This window comes from Labrus bergylta, chromosome 15 (genome assembly GCF_963930695.1).
Source record: "Labrus bergylta chromosome 15, fLabBer1.1, whole genome shotgun sequence".
NCBI lineage: Eukaryota > Metazoa > Chordata > Actinopteri > Labriformes > Labridae > Labrus > Labrus bergylta.
The window spans coordinates 2,394,923-2,414,797 of NC_089209.1; the positions used below are offsets into that span (position 1 = coordinate 2,394,923).

At 42.9% G+C, this 19,875-nt stretch overlaps 1 protein-coding gene across 1 annotated transcript in view; it reads right to left on the minus strand.

Moving 5' to 3' along the window:
- The window catches only part of col12a1b (collagen, type XII, alpha 1b), a 98,451-nt gene that overhangs the window by 70,475 nt on the left and 8,101 nt on the right, over window positions 1–19,875 (minus strand). The window contains 10 exon segments of the mRNA XM_065963484.1: window positions 5,824–6,096; window positions 9,287–9,562; window positions 9,653–9,931; window positions 12,543–13,136; window positions 13,418–13,708; window positions 13,835–14,008; window positions 15,762–15,926; window positions 16,508–16,771; window positions 17,677–17,736; window positions 19,644–19,787. Of these exon segments, the coding sequence (XP_065819556.1) occupies window positions 5,824–6,096; window positions 9,287–9,562; window positions 9,653–9,931; window positions 12,543–13,136; window positions 13,418–13,708; window positions 13,835–14,008; window positions 15,762–15,926; window positions 16,508–16,771; window positions 17,677–17,736; window positions 19,644–19,787 (2,520 nt within the window).

Below are 19,875 nucleotides of genomic sequence, written 5' to 3' on the forward strand. Positions count from 1 at the left end.
GTAGATCCCTCTCAGGACTCATATGGGCAAACACAGCTGGGGCTACCATGGAACCAGTGGACAAACCAACATATTTGCAGCTCACATTTAACCCGTATGGGGCCCACATGGACATGCTGGCTGGGGAAATAATCCTCAATTTGTTATTTGTAACATTTAATGTTTTTGTACTTTGGAAGTATTGGGAACATCCTGAAGGCTCTGCTTCAGATTCCTGTTTACCCAATACTCCGGGCGCCTGTAGCCATAGACTCTCTCTCTGCATTGGTAACCACAGGTAAAACAACAAGAGAATGAGACTGCAGCCCAGCTGTGCCTTGTTGACCAACATGCAGTTATAAGACACCTCTAAGACAATTCCTGTTTCCTGTCAGAACATTTGGGGAAAATAAAGGGGGTGTAATTAAGTAAACCAATTACCTACCACAAAAATGTACCCATTGTTGAAGCGATGTTAACTCTAAAACTGGCTCTATTCACAGATGATACATCAAGACCACCCACAAACATAGCATTACTGTTTTCATTGATTTCCATGTACTCAACTGAACTTTCTGAGGACTTGAGAATATCAGAAACTAGAGGTGGGAAAATCGATTCATGTAAAAATCGTGGTTCTTCTCTTCTAAGATTTAAAATTGATTCATAACTTCCAACATTTTTTTTTTGATTAATCAGTCACTCTCTGCTAAGTGCTAAGGCTAGCTCTTTAACTGAGTAGAACACCAAATAGAGCAGCAGGAAATTCAGCCAGACTCACAGATGACTGGAGTAGATCCTGAAGTATGAACTCATTCAAAAATAGACTTTGAATCGATGAATCGAGAATCATTTTGAACCGAAAATTGATTCTGAATCAAATCATGAGAAACCCAAAGATTCCCAGCCCTATAAGAAACCAAAGCCCTGACAGATTTGTTTGAACAAATCTATTTCCTGCCTGTGACATATTTATAACTTTCCTTTACAGACAGAGCAGGATGTTTGAATGTCTGTCAGTGATGGAAGAATCTAGAGGAGGTGGAAAGACCAAAAGCCAATTTTCCAAAATGTTAATGAAAGAAAATCTGAATAATTAAGAAAGTGAGCCTGAAATATACATCACAGTCCTGATTTTGCCAATTGATAGAGATCTTATGAGAGAGGGGGGAAGGCTCGGCTAATGTTCACAGACGGAAATAATGTTTCTGGGCTGGAATTCAAGACAACAAAATTCAGGACCAGTCAATTAAGAACAAATCTCAGTGCACACTGACGAGGCCCAACAGGAAGTGAAAAAACACAGGCTGTTCTTATTAACTGTTCCTACTCATACCTATGGAGGGTAATGCAATGTAATTAGCAACTAAGCCACAACTTTGGGAAGCGATTAGGACTTTATCTGCATCACTATTAGACAATTAGAGTCACAGCTCCAGACGTCCAGAATGTGTGAACTCCGCAGACGTCGTGGAAAGATGGAATAAGTCCACTTGGAATGATGATGACACAACAAATGGTTTTCACCAAGGAGACCAGGGTCGCATGTGAAGAAGCTAAAGTTGAGTACTTATTAAAACCCACACCACAATATGTTTCCTAAACAAAGGTCTGTGTCCACTAGCAGCGCTCACAACCCCAATTTCAGAGCCCTTACTGTTGCTAGGTAACAGAAGTTTCTCACGGAACTTCTGCTTCCCTCAGTAGTGACCAAGAAAATGCCACCAAGAAAACAAGAAATGCTTAAGGAATCCTGTCCTGGCTTTCGCAGCAGCTCTTCACATGGAAAGAGTACCCTCCAAAAGACGGGTCGGATTAGTTTCTCTGTCAAAGTTGTCGTTGACAAAGTTGATTCTTGGTTTTGATTGCTCGGTGAGGCAGCAGTGACACTGAAGATCGCAGCGGGGTTACAAAAGTTTAACTATTTTTCAACTGAGAGGGCTGTGAGCCAAGAAACAAAAAACAGCTGACGCCAAGGAAATTTTTGCACTTAGGACGCTGAACGCTGGAAATGCTGAACCGCGTTGGTTTTGGATAGAAAATGGGCACTGCAAGCTCAAAAAAACAGCAGACGCAGGCCTTCAAACAGGTGCTCCCTTGTTGCCCACGTATAAAACAATAAAAGAGAGAAGACTGGGGCAGCTTGTCATGAAACATCTTAATATTGAACTCAAATAGAACTGCTCTATGAAGCTCTCTCTGCTTTTGCTAACATGCAAAGTCTGACGAGGCTTCAACTTTGACAGGCCGCTTTTCATTTGAGTTAGAAAAATATACACCGACGTCATGTAGATAAATCATTTTAATGGTGTCTGTTGTTTCAGTCGCCGTCACCCCATCCTCACCACACAGACGCCACTGCAGCCGCCATTAGCAGGCAGCTGGGAGCGCTCTCCACGGCTGCCACTGCCACTTCTGATCTGCTTCAAGGAGCGCTGTCTCTCAAAGCTAGAAGATGAATATTCAGGCTTTTAAAAAGATGAAAAGCCAAAGACAGCCATCAGATGGAGAGTGGAATATCTGGCTCCCTGAAAAAACGCCACCTCAACCTTTTTTTTTATGCACAAACCAAGTCTGAAGAAAACCACAGGATATGAAAAGTAATTTCCACTGGTCTGCAAGTCTCCCCTTGTCTTTCTACCAATCTATTCCCATCATTCCACCCATCCATCTATTTATTCCTATTCAAACCAGCTCTCTCAGAACGCTCCGTTTTGGTGTGTGTGTCTCTTTAAATGCAATGAGCCCGCCCCCTGAGTTTTCCTGGTATACATCACTCCTCTGTAGTGAGAATAAAGATGGCGGACCTGAGCAAAGGTTTTGCTGGAGTCCATGGGTGGAGATATCAGGGGAGGGGAGGGAATTTTCTTTTACCAGAATCCCACTGTGACATCACAAGGAGAGCACATTTGAAACAGAGCATTTTTCTCTGTGTTGTAAGACTTATGCAGACCACAAACAAAGGACTGGATGGGTTTATTTCACATTTTGTGGGTCTGTAGACTCTCAGGTTACCCAGATATATGTTCAAAGACACTGTTCAAGTGGATATTTCAGAATATGTCCCCTTTAAAACACCTCCAGCTTTATGGTATGAGAGTTGAACTTTAGCTCAAGGGTTCAATGGAAACAAAAACCTTCCAAGTTCTCAGATACTTTTAAAGATCAACTGTAACTTCTGTGACTTTTCCTCAGTGGTTGCTGAAATGTTCTCACTTCTCTCAACTTTTTAAAAAAGCTTTTTCCATCCCCATCCTACCGTCACACTAGTCCTGGTTCATGTCAAGTCTTTAGGGATGTTTCCAAATAGTGTATTAAGAGAAAAAGACTCTGACAAAAAACCAAAGGCAGCTGCAGTGCCTTTACTATCGGGCTGTGGACAGCTTTACGCAAAACTAACTGGAGCTACACTCACCACATTTAAACATATTCTGCGATTTACTGGCATGAATTCAACGAGTAAAGACTGAGACTTTGCTGAATGTATCTATACGTTTTTGATGGTTTTAATTTATCACAGGAAACACCATAACCTGCTGGATTTGGCTTTCCATTTTACTTCTCATTTGGTCATAAACGGAGCTTAACTCGGCTCTTACTGTACAATCAGAGTTTTTACAACAGGACCGAAGTGAGCTCACATGTTTTAACGTGGGTACAGTATCAGTGCAGCTGAGTCGGGTTTAACCCCACATGTGAGGGAAATAAAGGTAATGAAGAAACCTCCTGCCAGCTGCTTCTAATGTGGGCCAGCACCGGGGATGTCTGCGGGGCCTTAGCAACACGCTAAAAACAGACCGTGAACCCAACACAACAAAAAAACGCTTAACCAGTGCATGCCCCTGCAACCTGGAGTACAGGAGAGGAGAAACAATAACAGGAGGACGTATTGATTTGTAAGCGCTGTGTGGATGCTGTGCAGGCCGACACAGAAAGACTGTAGACGGCAAAGAAAGACAGAGACACAAAGAGAAAAGTGACAGGAAAGATATAAATATAACAGAATTGAAGAGACGTGGGAGAGGGGGCATGAAGGTGAGAAAGAAGAGTCAACATGAAACAGAGACACATGGAGACATAAACAGGGAGGACGACAGAAACAGAGACAGGAATGAGTCAGTCTTCCCAGCTCCTCCTAACCTCCCAGCCCAGCTCTCAGCTGGGTTACATTCCTGTCCGGTCTTGCTGTGTCTCATCTCACCTCTCAGCCTGTGTGGCTGGATGACTGCCTGCTGTGTCCACTGTTGATTTTACAGCTACAGCTCCGCCGACTTAGCAAGTTCTGCTTCACTACATCCAATCTGTACAAAACAGAAACCTTGACTCCCAAAGGTTTCCAAAGTTTTCTTCAAAACTGTAGCAGCCGTAGCAGTCACATGATCTGACTCTGAATCAAGAGGCAACAAGGATGCCGAACCATATTTCATTTTAAGAATCAGTAGCTAAAAGAGTCAGTGTGACAAAAATCATAACATCTGCTCACATCTGCAGGGTGAGTCTGCATGGAGCATGTGCATGCACTCTCAAGTTTATCTGCCCTGGTGAGCTTGTTAGTGAACGTTTGCCTCATTTTCTGTAACCATAAATCCTCTAACAGCTGAAACCTCCCAATTATGAATTGCCTCTTTGAATAAATACACATCTGTGGCTGAAATAGAGATGTTCCTAGCTGCCTATTCCCTGTCCATTAAACTTAAATAATTCAGAAAAATCAACTACTCTAAGGGGAAAATATCACTCAGAAAATGGTGAAAACTGTCTAAAATCAAAGGGAGGGGTTGTGACATTTAATTAATCAGTCAACTAATCGGGCACATCCCAAATCCGGACTTGCATCAAATACATATAAGTAAGATCTTTCCTTCTGATCACAATATTTTATTAAAAAGTAAAAATGTCCAAAATCTGGGACACTGGTAGCCTAGTGGTTAGGTCGCGCCCCATGTACTGAGGCTAAAGTCGTCCAAGCGGGTGGCTTTGGTTTAAGTCCGACTTGCTGCTCCTTTCCCACATGTCATACCCCTCTCTCTCTACAGATTTCCTAATATGTCCACTGTCCTGTCAAAGAATTTAATCAAAAAAAAAAGAGGAGTCAAAATCTCCTGTTGTGTAGCTCCAAATGATCCAACAATAAAGAATGAAATGAGGAACAACAGCTACAAAAATCATTAGGAAAATAAACTTTCTCTGATATCTCTAGAACACTATCTGAAAGCTGGAGGCCTTCTTCTTCTTCTCATCCTCCTCCTCGGTTCCTTCTCACCACCTCTCTCCCCTCTTGTCCGGACTGTTTATTATTCCTCTCCTGTTACAATAAGCCCGACCTCTGAAGCCCCCCCGGGGGGGAACTGAAAATAGGATATCTTCTAACATTTCCTCTGCAGCTAAAAAGAAAGCCGAGATTAAACACAGACTTTTTATTAATGTTTGTTTTGAGGGCCCTTCTGATGATTTGGTCGTCTGCCAGTGTTTAGTCACAGCAATTACAGTAAAACCTCAAACACTGGCTGAGCGTGTGGAACTATAGAGCCGCAATAAAAACAAAGTAATAGTTTAATCTGGGAGACGTGTGGGTCACAGCTGCATGCCAGAAGTGACACAGAAAGGATGTCAGTCTGAAGAGTTAAGAGACTTGAAGAGTTGACTTTAGAAGACAGCTTTGACATGTGTTCACTCTTTCTTTTGCATTTCTAGATTTAAACATTCAGCTTCTAAGGACATATTTGCGAGTAGTTGATGGAGATCAAAACAGAGATAAAGGAACATTTTGATTCATCGGATTGCTCACTCAACATGTGTGCTGTCATCCAGGAACCCAAAATAACGGAACAGAAACCGGATTACCTTCTAGCGTGGTGCCTTGTCCTTCCAAGGCGTCGCCCAGGCCGGACTGGTATCGTGCGCTGAGGAAGATGTCGTACTGGGTGCCCGGCTGCAGGTTCTTCAGGACGCTGGCCGTGTTGTCGCCCTTGACGGACAGTTCCTTCTTGGTGCCACCGGCGCTCGGTCTGTACGCCACGCGGTACTGCAGCACATTCCCCGGCGCCGCCTCCCAGGAGACCTTCATGGAGGACGTGGTCTCGTCGAAAACCCTCAGGTCACGTGGGGAACCGCGGACTGCCAAGGTGAGACACAAAGTCAGAAAATGAAACCAGTATCCAAAAACATGAGTCAAACATAGTTCAGTTACATGACAAGCTTTTTTTAAAATGTAAATATACAAAGCACACTTGCTTGCAAACAAAAAGATTTCAACCAGGGTGGATCTCCAAGGTGATCATTCTTTAAAAATGGGCGCCACACCCATTCATATATGTTTCAACACCAATCGGCTGATAGACACGATGATGGCGACTTTCAAAACCCTCAAAACGCCCCCAAGTTAGAACACGTTTATTACAATTGTCTATCAAATACAACACCAGGAAAAATGCAAAGAAAATACTTCCTGGTGTCGTATTGAAAAGATGTTTGTTATAGTTGTGTTTCACCTTTGGGGGAATTAATTTTGATTTCTTGGGGCGCCGGTAGCCTAGTGGTTAGTGTGCTAGCCTCATGTACGGAGCCCATGGACGCCCAAGTGGGCCCCGCATGTTATTTCCCACACTCTCTCTCTCTCTCTCCCTATCTCTGACTCTATCCACTGTCCTGTCTGTAAATAAAGGCATAAAAAGACCAGAAATTACAATAAAAATAGACTTCATTTGGAATGGACATCACAGATACATTGGGCGAACCAGATGCATTGTTTAAGTGTTTTGGGTTAGCATGCTAGTTCTCAACACCTGTCCACAGGAGGCTTTAGAAAGCGTCTTTATTCCCAAAATCCTCCTGCAAAACTGTCCTGGACCGCTGTGCATGTGTCTCTTGTCTGTCTGGATATAAATTAAAGTAGAAACATGTTCTGAGGAGTCCTTGACCAGGACTCTGGGTAAAGCTGCACAGTAGAATGCTGTGTAGTTACCAAGATGTGAATTAGTCTGAGGTACTTTAAACCGTTCAAACAATTCCTCTTTGAAAAGATAATTGTTTAAGTAAACGCTCTCTGACTCATTCGCCCTACTTAGCTCCTCTTAACGCCTCTTTTGGACTCTTACTGTGAAGTCTTTTATTGTCGCATCTGTCTGACTGTGATTTTTTCCTACAGAGTGATGAAAATGGCACACAATTTAAGTGAAATGAACTCTAATTTTTTCCAAAAAGGGGGGAAGAAAAAGAAAGCAAAGTGATCTCAGTGTCTGCTGAAACTGAGTATTTTCAACACAGGCTGCAAGCGAAAGGGCCAATTGGTGCTTAACCTCATACATTCATAGTTTTCAGATAAAGTCATAACAGGTAAACAATCTAATGGACACAATACTGTAAGCCATACATGGAGAAGAGAAAACACCTCTCCATCTGAGAGCCAGCTGGCCGTTTCATGTCAGAGAGGTGCAAGCTGGGATTAATCCTGACTCTTTTTTTATAAACCGTCAAAAACACGGGAAAAATTCACCTCAGATGACAAGCAGCTGGAGGAACCAGGAGGTGAACGGTACTCGCCCACACGGTCAGAAATGCTGTTGCCATGGACAGGAATATAAAGTGTTTATTTCCAGTCTTTTGGCTAAACGATATTTATCTTCAGTAGCTACGCAATCCCTCCCTAACATCCCACATTACAGGTTGATGAATGAGATTATCAACCTTTTCAAAAGACAACAAATGATCACAAAGTGTCAGGACTTCACTGAGTCCAGAAACTAAAGGGCATGTCTTAACTCCCACAACATTATCTCCTGATCCTTCCTTCTTCACTGCTTATCACCCCAAGAGTACATCTTGACCCAGCTGTCACATTTTTCCCTCCTTAATGTGCTTCTGTCTGTTTTTCATTCCTTTCCCTGAAAGGCCGGGCGGATCTGACGAGCAGCTCGATGGGTGGCAGGTTGTACTAACACTGCAGAGTTCACTTTCCACTGGGGGTCAAAGGTGAGTGGACTCCTGGAACTCCAAGGCAATTTAGGAACGTGAACGCAATCGCCAAGTGGCAGATGACGACACTTGTCAAAAAAATTATAATCTGAGTAAATCAGGACTTGGACTAAAGTCACATCCATCATAGTTTTTAAATAATGAATATAAAAGACATCTGCAGACACCTGTTGTGCATCATAACTGGTGAGTCAGGCATTACTCAACAGCGACTCAGATTTCTGGACTTCAGAGCTGCACTTCTGGCAGGATATCTAATGCTTCAATCACTCGAAATCTGTTGATCCTTATCTGTTACCCCAAGGCCTTTTTTCAAGGGTTAAGACTTTTCATTTACAGGCTCTACATATCCTTGTAAGTCTTACTTTTTACAGATATGGTATCCATGTTTTATGACACATTTTATCAGGGAAAAAAGAATGGTCATCTTTTCCTCGGAGCTCTTGAGCTCTCTTAGGTTCCTCGGGATCATTGGTTGGGACGGCCTGCCTGAACAACCACTCTGATTCACCTGATATTTAAAGGATGTTGGTGTTTCCAGATTGGACTACTTTATGATATTGACTGTATATAACTACGGACAGCACATTTCCACCTCTAGCTGTAAAAAAAATGAAGTCAAAATATCCCCTGAGCGGGGACATATTGGACATTTGGAGTCAGAGTCTGTGCAGTGCAGAGCTGCTGGTAAAGGCAGATTATTGACCTCACGCTGCTTCTGCTAACACAAGCACACAGTTAGCTTACTGATAAAAACGTCAAAGATACTTCAGGTGGTTACGGTCCACACCAGAACCGTCTGTTTATAGATGTTTTATAGCTCACTGACTCCTGTGTTAGTTATCATTATGTTTCCTCTCGCTGTTCTTCCTCTTCCTCGGCTAATCCGGTGCACACAGAGTCAACAGAGCTGTAAAACATGACATTTTACAATGTTTTGTAGCATCAAGTAACTAATAAAACAAAGAGCTTCCTCGAGGGAGCCAGACAAAGAAAAAGAACTGAACACATATCAGCGTGATAATAACTAACTGTCATCAAGACGGAAACCAGAGTTGAGAAAAATGTATCTGTTGTGTCGTTTGATTTTATAGTTTGTCCAATCGAGACTCTGACCTATACTGCAGCCAGACAGTAGGGGGAGCTCTATATCTTTTGGCCTCACTTTAAAGGAGGTGTTGATTTCACATGTTCTTGTACAATCTATGATTTATAGCTTAAAGAAACTATGAAATACCCGATGTAAAACAGAACTATTGTTTGATCTAGGAGCAGAAATTCAAGCTCCAAACTACTTCTTATTTGTAAGAGTGTAATGTGAAGTTATGGTCACCTTCTTTGGTGGTGCCATCAATCTGCTGAGGCACTCCAGATCCAGAACTGTATTCAGGGCTGACGGTGACCCTGTAGGTGGTTTTAGGCAGGAGCCCCAGAAGCACGATGGTCGTCTCTGCTCCCACAGTAGCCGTCTCCACCCTCGTCCTCTCGTCCCCGACGGGTTCGTATGTCAACCTGTAGCGAGTCACGGCTCCAGGAGCTGGCTGCCATGACACCCTGAAGCTCTCTGTGGTCTCTTCTGACACTTTCAGGTCCTGCACGGAGCCGAGCTCTGCAACACATTTGCACGTCTTACAATACCGCTTCTATTTACCGACTTAAAGAATGAAAAAGGTAAATGTTTTCAGTCCACAATTAATACCTTCTAAAGTAGTTTCATAGCCGGTCACAGGCGAGCTGTCCCCTTTGTCATACTGTGCATAAACATTGACTTCATAGCGTGTGATTGGGGTGAGGTTGGGGAGGAGGGCGGTGAGCGTGTCCCCGGGCACAGACATGGACACGTAATGACCATTGGTTTCAGCTGCTGGCCTGAACTGAACCAAAAAGGACTCGACTGAGCTGGCATCCATCTCCCAGGAAGTCCTGAAGCTTCTTGGGCCAACCTCTGAGAAGGACAGCGCCCTTGGTGGGAGAAATCCTGGAAGGTAGAAAGGGAATTTTAATCAAACACAAAAGACCATATGCTGTAAAAAAAAAAAAAAAAAAAAAAAAAAAAAAAAAGGATGCAGAGCCATTCTGAAGCCCATCGACTGTGATTGGTGTAGTGGGGTAAAGAGGTGGAGCTGGGGTACGGCTTAAGTTTTCTGGTAAACAGCAACAACGCATCCACCTATCAGTCAACTCAGCCACACCCCTAGTTATACACATTTATGAATAACCCTTAGATTTAATTAAATAGGGTTGCCCATTAAAGATACATCCTCTCAGGGTATACCTTAAAAAACGATTTTGATGGGGCGCTGGTGGTCAAGTGGTTAGTTTGTATGTACAGTATGTACACAGGCTGTAGTCCCTGAAGCGGGAAGCCCAAGTTTGAATTCAACCTGTGGCTCCTTACCCCACTTTCCCCTCATCCCAATTTCCAACTCTATATCTACTACCATCTCAACCGTTTTACAGATATTTCTTATCCATAGTGAGGAGCTCATAATGAGTTTTCTTCCATGTGTTCATTTGAGATCAGACTAAACTCTCTGCTATTTATCTTTCAGTACATTTTTCCAACCAGCATGCAGTGAACCAAATACTTATGGCAGCAAATGCATGGATTGGTGTTTTCTGTGAAACGAGCACCTACAATTTGGGTGAAATTTACTTTCTTTCCAGCTATGTTAAAGCCAAGCTCTTCCCCTGCCTCTAGGCCACTCTTTTCTCTTCCACTGTCTCTTTCTCCTCGGTCATAATGTTTGTACAGATAATACTGAGCTGAGATTGGTAATTAAAGGTGTTTGCCTACAGGGCTTCCTGCCAGAAAGCTGTCAATTAACCTCTCGACAGAGCTTTCCCAAGTTACAAAGAGAAATGACAGACATTCAAGCCGGGGAATGGGATCACAGAGACTTGCATTGTTGAACATTTCGTCTTTCTGGTATTCATTTTCCCCAAAATCTTTTTCGGAGGACGAAATCTGCAATCTGACAAGCTTAGCCTTAACCTTATCAAAAGTATGTTTCTTTTGGAAGAAAAAACACCAACAAAGAATTCTTTATAAAATCAGAAGTAAATGATTTAAAAGGCTTGAGCTACAGGCCAATTAATAAAATATGTACAATCTGCAACCAGCTGACAGCTCCATCATTCAAACAACAAGTGGATGACGAGTGCAGTGAAACTCCCCACTGTTGGAGCACTTTGTGTTAACATGTTGGAGGGAAGCTGTGCCTGCACTGCTCATTCAGGCTCCTGCACACTGCTCTTATGTTGACATAAAGTCACTTTTATATAAGTATTATATAATCTGCAACCAAAGCTATGCTGGCAGACTCGAAAGCTCTTTTTTTTGCCAAGGAAATGAGTGATTAATATTTGGCTTTAAGTGGGTGAAGCAGCATTTCTGAGGAACTTTTCTTGCTTGTTTAAACCTGACTTCCAGATGCTCAGGGGGTTGGCTAATAGTTTCAGTACAAAGAATGCATCTCAGAGTCAAGCTTTGTTTACAGATACATGACGGACAAAACACCTGACAGTCTGGATTGTCCTGATGCTATAACAACAGTCTCATCTGGTGCTATAACTAACGCTAAGAAGTCCCCCTTCAACCACTTCTTGACCCAGTTCTAATGTTTCCACATGCAGGAACTCTCTCTGCCCTTGAAAGATCAAAAGGTGGACATGTGTTGAACACATTGAGGGAGAGAGAGTTTGGTTGAGAGAGACACGCTCGGAAAAGTGAAAAGAAAGTAATTGTGGACATATGGAAGACGGTTGGTACAACTCTGTATTCTCCTTCCCAGTCAGCAGTGGTTTAGTTAGATTTGACTCCTGTAATTAATTATTAAATGTGGTTTCAATATCAATGAATATCAATACAAACACACTACAAATGATTTAAACCATAATAGCTGACAGGTGGTTCTCTTTTTAACATTTTACTAAATGGGGGGGGGGGGGGGGGGGGGGCTTTGAATTGATTGGCCCACTGAGTGATAGATAGCTTTCATTGCACTTCTGCAGCTCTTTATCTTTGATTTGAAATAAACATATTCTCATCCCAATTATGCCTCTATGCCCTACTATTGAGTTACATAACCCACCGTATGGCCGTTAGTTGCACTGCAACCCAAACAGTGACGCCACCTTCAACAGACCCAGTCTCCGTTTATGCGAGCTAGCCAGGTGGTGATAACACCGATACCTAACACATGGTCCCACTGGCTCCCACAACTCAACTGTGTAAACAGATGGACAGCAAGAGTCAGGACATCACCGGGGTCATCAAGTGGGAACCTCTCTTTCCCGTGTTTCATCCAAGTAGTCCCAGTCTTCTCAGAAAGGCTGGACAGTTAGCTCCAGCATCCCATAGCCACCCCTCTCCCTGCTAGCTTTCACCGGCCACCACACCCCCACGCAGAATTTCTTTATCTTACCAACTCTGACACAGAGCCTCAGCCTAAATCAGCATTACCACCTCCACCAAACTTTAGTTAGATCCATTAATTATAACAAATACATTACAGTAAATTGCTTAAAAGAAGTTTAAAAGAGCACAGTGTCATCTGCATAGAGTGTAAACATAAAATTTTACTTACTTCTTTTGCGAAGTTCTTGCTCGATCCTCAGGCAGATGGACTGTGTGAGTTCTTTGGAAATTTTCTCAAAGGCATCAAAGTCCTCTACGGTGTACACATGGGTCTCCACAGGTGTGTTAGCAATGGCCTCCAGCTCAGAACGAACAGCGTCCTTTACACCCACAGCAAAGATCTCCACATCAGAGTTCCTCAGTTTAGTGGCTGGATCCTGGAAGGCATCCGATGACTTCCCGTCAGTGATGAGGATGGTGACACGGGGGACATTGGGGCGCGCTCCTCTAACATCCAGAAAGATCTTATCCCTCACGTAGGTCATGGCCCTGCCGGTGTTGGTGGAGCCTCCGCGGTACGGGAAAGTCCTCACAGCCTTCACCACAGCGGGTAGGTCATGATGGGTGTTTAGGTAGAACTCAGTGTGGGGATCCCTGCTGTACTGGACCAAACTTATCTGGACCTTATTTGGCCCAATGTCAAAGGAGTTCACCAGCACCTCCAGGAAAGCTCTGACTTTAGCAAAGTTAGCCAGACCGATGCTATAGGATCCGTCTACCAGGAGGACGACTTCAGCTTGAACGTCCACACCAAGAGAACATTCTAGTTTTGGAAAAACAAGAAGATACAAACAGTTGAAATTGTCAAGCTCCATATATAATATTATTCCAATCTCAAACTATGAAACCCTCTATCTTTAGTGTGTCCTCATGCTGGAATGCCAAATGTTGAATTAAGAAACACTGATTCCTTGAGTTTAAAATGGTTGTACTTTAAATATCCTTTAAATGGTATAGTGCCATATTGGCAATTTCCTCAAATAGAGTACTTTGGCTGATTTTTATTGATTTATCTGGAAAGTAGTATCCATATGTTTTACTCACCCACTGATACTTTAACCGGCTGTGTCTTCTGCATGACCATGACAGGATCGCTTGGCGTCAGGCCCTTCAGAGCGTACAGACTGATCTGGTACTCTGTGTCAGGAGAAAGGTCTCTGACCACCACCGAGGTCTGACCTGGGCCCACGTAAAGCTCCTGCCGCTTGCTGCCGGTCATCATGGGGATCATCTGCACCTTGTATCCAGAGACTTCTCCGATGGAGGCTTCCCATGTCACTCGTATGGACTTTGAGGCCACCTCAAGGACTTGGAGGTTCGAGGCGGGCTCAACAACTGAAAACAAAAAGTTATTGGATTATCTGAATCTAGTTTAGCTAAAAACTGTACACAAATGTATTTTTACTGGGTAAGTACAAGTCTGTCCATTTCTTTACACACTCTAAAAGTAGAACATCCCACCTTCTTCTCCGCTGACCAGTGAGTTGAGTTGGTCGTCAACACCAGCGCACACCTGAACAATGATGTCTTTCTGCACATTCTTCATCATGTCAAAGTTGGCGACATTAAAGACGTGTCTCCTGTAAGGAGTGGAGGCCATTAGCTTCATCTCCTCTGGATCAGCCTGTTGTATGCCTGTTGTAAGAAAAACAAAATGTAAGTTGTGAAATTCAATCCTTCTGTGTTGAGCTTCAACACCAGTGAGCCCACAGCAGACTTTGTATAGTCGATGGCATCATGCAAGGATTACTGCATTAGAGGTAATGGGTGCATAATTCCTCCAGGTTTGAAGTTCTGGAGGAACTGAGCAATCTTGAAACTGTTAGTTAAAAATGTGTTTTCCACTTTCAAATATTAAAAGATCTACAGTTGGATTCAACATCAGTCAGCAACTACAAGCCGAAACAATTTCAATGTAATCCTGCTGGAATATGTGGCAGCACGCGTTATAAATCTGAAACTGGTCGGTCTCCATTTAAAGACTTTACATTCTATATTCATTTGTAGCACTCTGACATGACAAGTGAAGAGTTGTTGTTTAAAGTTTGAGAGATTGATGGATGGAAAAAGTACTTTAAAGGCCCGATCAAAACCATTGTTTTCCTTTAGTACAGCGCTTCACAGGCGCTCTTCCCTGCTGCTGCGCGTCGCGTTTCTCAAGACGTTTTTGAGCATCTTTTCTGCTCAAGATGCGGAGTCGCAGCGCTCGTTTCATTTTGGCTGAAACTGCCAATCGAATCAAGTAGGAAGCTTTTCCTCCACTTTGGTTTTTTTCTTCCTTGTCTAGGAGCAAAGCAACGGCGAGAGCACTAGAATCCATTTTTTCCCACCTATTTTATTTGGTCACTCATAGGCACACGCAACCCTGCTCCACAGAAGCTCCATGCTGTTTTATTCCCCAAGATGCAGGCCAAGACTTTTTTTGAGAGGCTTAGCATGACGTGTCTGCTCGTGCCCTAACTCCAGTTTAGTTTTCATCAAGTAGAGAGCGTTCTTAGCGGTAAGCCGAGCGCTCAAGTTAAAAATCGTTAACTTTTCAGAAAGGCGCTGTTGACGTCACTGGCGCTCTTTTCCAAATGTATGATATTCCCCGTAGTTTAGCCGCCTACGGATCGTGTCTTGTACCCACATCCTCCTCGCTCTGCGTCTGATCAGGAAATAAACAATCTCAAATATAAAACATGCAGTAAAAAGTAACGGAGCAGCGTCGGCCATACAGCGGCCGTTATCAACAAACTGTTGTTATGGAGACAGGACAGACTTGCAGCGCTTTTCTTCTCAGCACAAACGCTTCCACAGCCAGCGCTTTTCTGCCCGGAAAAAAACAAGACGGACACTGAGCCTAAATATTCAATAATGCTGGTCTGTGGTCAGTGGAGCTACAAAGGATTAAAAGCTATATCTTTTACTTTGAAGTCTAGTATGTTGTATTTTTATGCATTTCTGTTTTGCTTTTTCAGTTTTTTTAGGAGTAAATAATTCAAATCCCAGAGAACTGTTCCCCTGCTAAAATGTCACAGGCAAGCTTTCCTGTGATTCGAGAAAAGTCTCCTTTGTTTAAATCTGAAAAGAGGATATGAATATTTACTTGGATACTCGTCTAGTAGTGACCTGTTTCTTCACCAGCAGCACAAGATGAGCTGTTATTATTATTTCATCAACCGCCCCCTTTTATCACCATAGCAACAGCACACTTCGGCTTCTCCTTCCCCGCGCTGTGGAAAGTCTGACAGAGCCGCCCGAGCGTACACAGACATAAAACTTGCTATCACTCGCTCGTCATGTTAATGATGCCTTCTGTTATTACATCACTAACAGTCGAGAGCATTGAAAATAGGAATGGAAAATGTAGGAAGTGGAATGTAATAAACTTGTTCTGGCGTCATACCGAGGACAAAGATCTCCACCCCCCTGCTCCTGAGCTGCTTGGCGTAACTCTCCACTGGGTCCTCAGATTTGCCATCCGTGATGATCACCAGCACTTTGGGGAAAGCGCTCCTGCTGCCGGCCTCCTCTGTGAACGTGTTTGTCAAGAGGTAGTTGAGGGCGTCGCCTGGAGTAAGAAAGACAGCAGAGGATTAGATTTTAAACGTGGCACAGGCAGAAAGTGTCGGCTTACAAAGATGTGGTGTAACACTTCTTGAGAGTGAATATCTTCAGACACTAAACAGTCTGACCTAACGTTTGAAAAGGAAGGCTGATGAAAACAGTTTGATTTTCTAAGAAAATGTAAAATGAAAGTTGGGGACGAAATGAAAAATAAAGAACCAGAATACTAGATTCAAAACACTAAATAGAGTTGTAAAGGACACATCTTCATTTAGACTCCATCTGGTTTCTTCAACTTTAACTCAGGAACAAAAATCAGCTTTTACATTTGAAAGAAATAATGATTGACAATTGTCGTGATAATTATCGATATGGACTGATGTGAATTTTTTTTATCGTGATAACATTTTTTTGTCATATCGTCCAGGCCTACTCATAAGCATCCTTTAGATTTTAAGGATGTGTTGACTACTTTTACGTTTTGGTAGGAATTTGTAGTCCTCTATTTTGTTTACAGTAAAAAAAAGGAATAAAAATAACAACAACAAAAAACACATCTTTACTTCAGCGAGATTAAAACGGTACCTGTCTTTGTTTCTCCTCCCTTGAACGGCAGAGAGCCGATGGCTCGGAGCAGCGCCGGTCGGGTCAGGTGTCTGTTCAGGTTGAACTCGGTCCGGGCATCGCTGCTGTACTGGACCACGCCCACTCGCGTTTTGTCCTCTCCGATCTGAAAGGCGCCGGCTGTGGCTGAGATAAAGTTGCGGATGTATTTGAAGTTGGGCCTGCCCACACTCCAGGAGCCGTCCACCAAAAAGACGACATCGGCGATGGCACTGAAGGAGCATTCTGGGGGGAAAGTGTCGTCAGTTAATGCGTTACAGATACCTCCTTTGCACTTTACCAACAGGATAATAATCCATGCATCAAGTTTTTCTTTTCAGGCTCTCATCTGAGAACTTTTAGTTCCCTAAATACTGATGTTTCTGCTTCTGGAAAAAGAATTAGAGTGAACTTCAGTTCTGGTAAGTTGTTTTAATAATCAGATGAAAACCTGGAAAAGTGGTGGAAGTGCATTTAATGAGATGTTTTATTGAAAGAACCCGGTTCAATGCTCGTTATTTGTTATTTAGTCTAGTTATTTAAAAATCCTGAAACAGCTGTTAAGTAACCATGGACGTTAAATCAGACTGCACTGTATGTATGTTAAGACACAGGACGCTCTACACTGGGAGTTTTCCTTGTGATTTTCCTCTCTCAGGAAGAAGGAAAAACCAGAACAACCTCACCCTCCTCTGCAGAGCTGGGCCACGGCAGCACCAGCAGCAGAAGCAGCAGCAGCAGTACTCTTGTAAACCAGCATATGTAATGGTTTCCACTTCTCTCAGCACTTCAGGGCTGGGCTCCCCCCCTCTCGGTTCCCTCCCCCGCTCCACCTATGACCCTATCTTCACTGAGCATGTGCAGCTTCCTCCACACTGGCATAATTGGCCAGCAGGGGACGAAAGGATGACTGAATACTTCAGAGATTTATTGGGGCTTAGTAATTTTGATTATTGCTATACAATGGGGTGTTGTGTGGTTCGCTGAGCTCACACTGATGGCCGCCGCCCAGCAGTGAGGAGGAAAGTCCAGACACAAAAAGTGGAAAAAATCGAGGAGATACAGTGAAGACTTGAAAGTTTGTGACTCATTATCTTTGCAATGAATCAAAACCCCTCGTCAAATTAAAATAAATGCAATAAAGAACTTACTGACTGAGTCTGAAGCGTCTGGTTTCCTGGGAGTTCCTCTTGAGCTGCCACTGGACTCGACTGAAAGACATTAATGTAAATGATTAGACGATTTAAATCATCTGGGCTGAGGCGCAAGTGTCCATAAAAAGTCTTGCCATGAACTTTTCCTGTGACTGCAGATCACAGATACTAAACCTGAATTCCTTTTTTAGTGGTTTTCTTGTGCAAAATTGTTTCCTCTCGACAAACATGCAAAAAAAAAAGAAAAAGCTCTGGAGTGGCGGAACTACCAAGTTGAGGTCACTGTTTCTGACAGATTTCCAGAAAATCTCTAAAGCTCAAAGGATTTTCAGATCATCAGTGTCCACAGCGATGCAGAGCAGGTGACTCCACCAAACTGCTGCCGTGACAAAAAGTGAAGACCTCAGTTTCCACTGAAGATCAGGGTCACTAACACTTTACTGTTCCGTATGTAAAATCAGATGACGCTTTAATGTCTTCAATCTGCTACAACTGTTTTAATCTTACCTCCTCTGGGCACTTTCAACACCTAAATCTGTGGTTTTTAATGTTTTTGATCGTTCGAAGTCCCTATTTTTCAAAGAATAAACTTTTTTTTTTGTTAAGTGGCCCAAACTGTTTATGTGTTGTATTTCATCTTTTGCCTTTTTGTCATGGATATAAAGCCTTCCAATTATTGATTTCTTTATGCTGTAAAAATACTTTTAAATCTTCACATTCCCTTTTTTTTAAAGGAGTAATATATACCTCTGACCCCTAGTGTTTAAAATGGATACTGCAGTCCAAATTCTAAACATCATAGAGAGCTGTCTCCCCCCCCCCCCCCCTCCTCTCTAGAGTGGATGCTCACTCAGGTCACCATGTGGTGGACTCTGAAGCTTCAGTGTTTATCCAGCATTATCTCTGCATGGGTCTGTAAACCTTTCTGTGTTCTAACCTCTCTCCATTTTTCAAAAGCATCTCCAATATTGATCCTAGTTTGAGCACGTTTCTGCTCGTGGAGCTTATTAGAAACATGCAGAGGCTTTTTAGGTCGGGTACAATCACTTCTATCTGAACCACTTCTCTTGACCGCTTCCATCGCTGCAACACCTGTTGACCTGATAACTGCTCTCATATCTGACAAACCGAGGGGCGTCCAAAACGGTCCGTGTGGGGGGTGTCTTAAAACCAGCACTTCAACATAGCATGTTTCCTTAATGTCCGATCAGATAGTAAGCTCACTTTATCATTTCACTCTTTACACATCTTGCTGATTGGTCCTTTGAGTATGTTATTTGCATAATGTATAATGTAAAGGATGTTCATTTAATATATAATATTTGACTGAATTTGACTTGTTCAATATGATAAATGGTGTTCCTGTTTTTGCACAGTTTAAGACAGAAATTTTAGCACAGCTGGATTTTGTCCTGATTGGCTCCCAGTGCTGTGGAATTAACCGATATCTGCCCAATCAGGATTTCAGGCCAAGCTTTCAGACGTTAGCCGAGCAGAAAACTGTCTAAATGCATCATGAATGTGAGACTAAATGGAACTTGTGGTGACTAGGTCTTGCCAACTTCTGTTTCCATGATCAAGAATATAAATTAAAGTCCCTTTTGGGCTTGTGCTCAAAACAGATGAACACTGTAATGAAGATCATGTGATATCATCTGAAGATCAAGACCAAGACCAAGACTCAATGATGTTAACGTGTGTATCTTGCTGTCCTTTATACTGTAAGAACTGAAAAACTGTCCTGTCCAATCATAGCTGCTCTTTGTCAGATGTTCCGGTTGTTTTGTCGACTTAGCGTAAGAGACTTTAGACCTGTTTTATATTCAGTTTTTAAACCCGAGGGTAGGTTGTCATCATATTGACTTTCTTCAAAAGGCGACCAGCTGCATACAATTTTTAGCACTGGCTTGGCTGCCTGTTGCTAATTTACACACACACACACATTCAGGTACAAGGTGACTCACTTGTGATCTGGCCGGAGATGGGTAGACTCTCCTCTGATCCAGCGTATGCAGATATTGTTACTACATAATCCACATCTGGAATCAGGTCTGAGATGGTGGTCTTAGTTGCAGATGCAGTCAGAGTAAATTCTTTTGTTGGTTCTTCTACAAGAATGCACAAAGTCAGAGGGAAGCCATTAGGAAACTGCAGCATTACTTCATTTCTCCACGAGTCAAAATGGGGCTTCAGGAA